This window comes from Mesitornis unicolor, unplaced genomic scaffold (assembly GCF_000695765.1).
Source record: "Mesitornis unicolor isolate BGI_N332 unplaced genomic scaffold, ASM69576v1 scaffold50531, whole genome shotgun sequence".
Lineage (NCBI taxonomy): Eukaryota > Metazoa > Chordata > Aves > Mesitornithiformes > Mesitornithidae > Mesitornis > Mesitornis unicolor.
The window spans coordinates 11,971-14,697 of record NW_010164089.1 but is presented as its reverse complement, the minus strand read 5'-3'; the positions used below and the strand labels follow the sequence as shown (position 1 = coordinate 14,697).

General features: G+C 44.1%; 1 protein-coding gene across 1 annotated transcript in view; it reads left to right on the top strand.

Annotated features, from left to right (window-relative positions):
* THYN1 (thymocyte nuclear protein 1) overlaps nucleotides 1–2,727 on the top strand; it is a 4,453-nt gene continuing 1,726 nt past the window's right edge. Inside the window, exons 1-4 of the mRNA XM_010194164.1 lie at nucleotides 1–90; nucleotides 976–1,202; nucleotides 1,696–1,764; nucleotides 2,418–2,510. Coding sequence (XP_010192466.1) covers nucleotides 48–90; nucleotides 976–1,202; nucleotides 1,696–1,764; nucleotides 2,418–2,510 — 432 coding nt within the window. The 5' untranslated portion in view covers nucleotides 1–47. The remainder of the gene's footprint in view (nucleotides 91–975; nucleotides 1,203–1,695; nucleotides 1,765–2,417; nucleotides 2,511–2,727) is intronic.

The window sequence follows — 2,727 nt, the reverse complement described above, 5'->3', positions numbered from 1 at the left end:
CAGCAGGTGCTTCTCAGTGAAGACAAGAGAATTTGAAGAGACCAGAGATGCCTTGGCCGAGCAGAAAGAGAGACAAAGGAGCAGCATCAGGTCTGTGCTGACTTCCTAACTAATTCAGCATCTCTCACTTGAGGTTCCAAGCTATAGTGAAAGTACAGACAGTCATCTTAACCGTCTGTCTTTCAAAGCCACCTCTTATAGACAGCATTTCCTCTGTACAAATGGGCTGAGCATCCATGCATGACTGAGACAAGTCTGCTAGATACGTGATAGGGACAGTGATGTATTTGGAGTGCAAGGTGGTTAGGAAATGTAACTCATGCCCATTTATGACGAGCTTTCAGGTCCCATGCATTAGAGATGGCCAGACAAAGTATACCCAGTGTAGTGGTAGGAAGGTGATGTGGTACTATCAGAAAAAAAACCCCAAAAGCAAAAACCTTGCACTTGAGGCAACATTATTTGGTGTGTAAGGTGTGAGATGAGCAAATGACACAGTTAGCCTCATCCATGCCCCTCATCTGCTTAACTGACTCCAGCAAATAACCAACTACCTTATTATCCTTTAATCACTTCTTGATAACTTTTTTTGCTGTCTGAGTCCTGGACAAGCAGGAATATGAACCCCTTCTGAACAGGTAGCACTGTGGAACCTTAATCTAAGGTTTCTAACTGCTGCAGCAATTGAAATCGCTTGCTTTGCTGCTGATTAACTATGACTGTTAAACTACATTGGTGCATACCACACACGCAGAAAAGTACATCCTTATTTCAGATGCAAACTAGAAATACTCAGAAACACTGGTGTGTAATGCTGCTACCTTACCCACAGCAGCTGGGGTGCACGAAACTTGTGCTGCAGTCAAATACCAGTATGTGAAACCAGCTTGGATGGCTAAAAATGTTTCAGCATCAGTCCTTACCGGAAACAAAATGTGTTTTATCTGAATAGGGTTTTTTATTGTTTCTTTTAAGATAAAAAAGAGCCTGATGCTAAAATTGCTAAAACTGAGGAGACTTCGGATAAGGAGGAAGAAGAAAAGTCCCCGAAACCTCCAGCTGGGACTTCCAAGTCAGGATGGAAGAACTGGAAGAAGACAAAAGAATCCGATGCCGGTGGGGAGGAAAGCAAACTGACGTACTGTCACTGGCTCCTGAAGTCAGAGCCAGAGAGCAGGCTGGAGAAGGGAGTGGATGTGAAAGTAAGCAGCGACACCCATTCCTCCTCAGCAAAGTCTAAAAGCAGTTTCACTCCTACCCAGAGCATTAGTGCCTGAACACTGAGTTACAGGATCAAACAATTCAGATTGTTTGTAATATTAACACTATTGTGCCTTTACTTCTCAAAAAACATCTGTCTTCCTGGAAATAGAAAGACATAATGTTGTTCTCTTCCTGGCTGGCAACCTTGGGGTTTGATACTTGAAATAAATGAGGAAATCAAGTCCTCGGGGTGCTCAGCTGTTGGTAGCAGGGGCAGCATCTATTTCAGCCTCTGCCTTTACACTGCTGCAGCCTTCCTCCTTTGTGAAGGCTTTTCTTTAGCCCCCATGGGAACCAAAAAAAATCACGTGAAGTTTGCACTGTACTTGAAGGAGCTGCTAGGAGCAAATGTTTAGGCACAGTGTAGACAACAAGACAATAAAGATCAGACTATCTCCTGAACTTAACCTGTATTTTCATTCCATTTGCCAGTTCAGCATTGATGACTTGAAAGCTCAGCCCAATCAGACAACCTTTTGGGATGGAGTGAGAAACTACCAGGTAAGGAGCACACGTCAAAGATGGAATCACTGATGTAACATTAGAAAAAACAGTGGCTCTCCCCACACATAACTTACTGCCTTGGCCTGAAGTATTTCCTTTCGAGGCGCTCCGCCTGCTTTACAGCTGTGTTTTGTCAGGAGTCAAAACTGCCCCTAGGTCAGAGGTAGATTCAGGGTAATATTCTGTCACATTGCCCAATTTTTCTTTAGCTTCGACAAGCCCTTGACACCTCTTAGCAAGTCTTTACTTACCCAAATACTGTGCCTTGTACAGCTTTCTGTTCCAGGCCTCTCTGCAAAGGAAACCCATGTGTGCTGCCCCTATTATATATGCTCCCCCCCTATATATGATCTGCTCTGCTGCTTGTTTGCTGACAGCTGACACAAGTCTTCTGCTATCCCTGAATGAGAGTGGCTGAGCTGTTAAATTCCCACATGCTTGCTAACCAACAGGATCTTGCTCTTTAGCCTTGTTTTTGCTTCATTTCATTGCAGCATAAAACATTTGTATGACAACTGTAGGAAAACTTATCTCAGTAGCTCTGAAGCACGTATACCTCTCATGTTATTTGTTCTTATTCCTAATTGCTTATAATGAAACCCTGAGAGCTTGACACAAAGCACTCAAAGTCTCTCGATTACATCTAACAGGCAAGGAATTTCCTGAGAGCCATGAAACTTGGGCAGCAGGCCTTCTTCTACCACAGTAACTGTAAAGAGCCTGGCATTGTTGGCATTGTCAAGGTGAGTGCCCGTTTCTCATTTCAGGGGGAGGAAAAAGTAATAACTGGTGGGTTATCAAACAGCTCACTAGCCCTGCTTCTGTCTCAGCACCAAAGGAGTGCAAAAGTTGCCAAATCAGAGCAGCGAATCAGCATAGGGCATCTAGGCTCAGCAGTGCACTTCACAGCAGGGCTGACTCAGGCATCTTTCCCCAGAGAAATGGAACCAAACTGCTGTT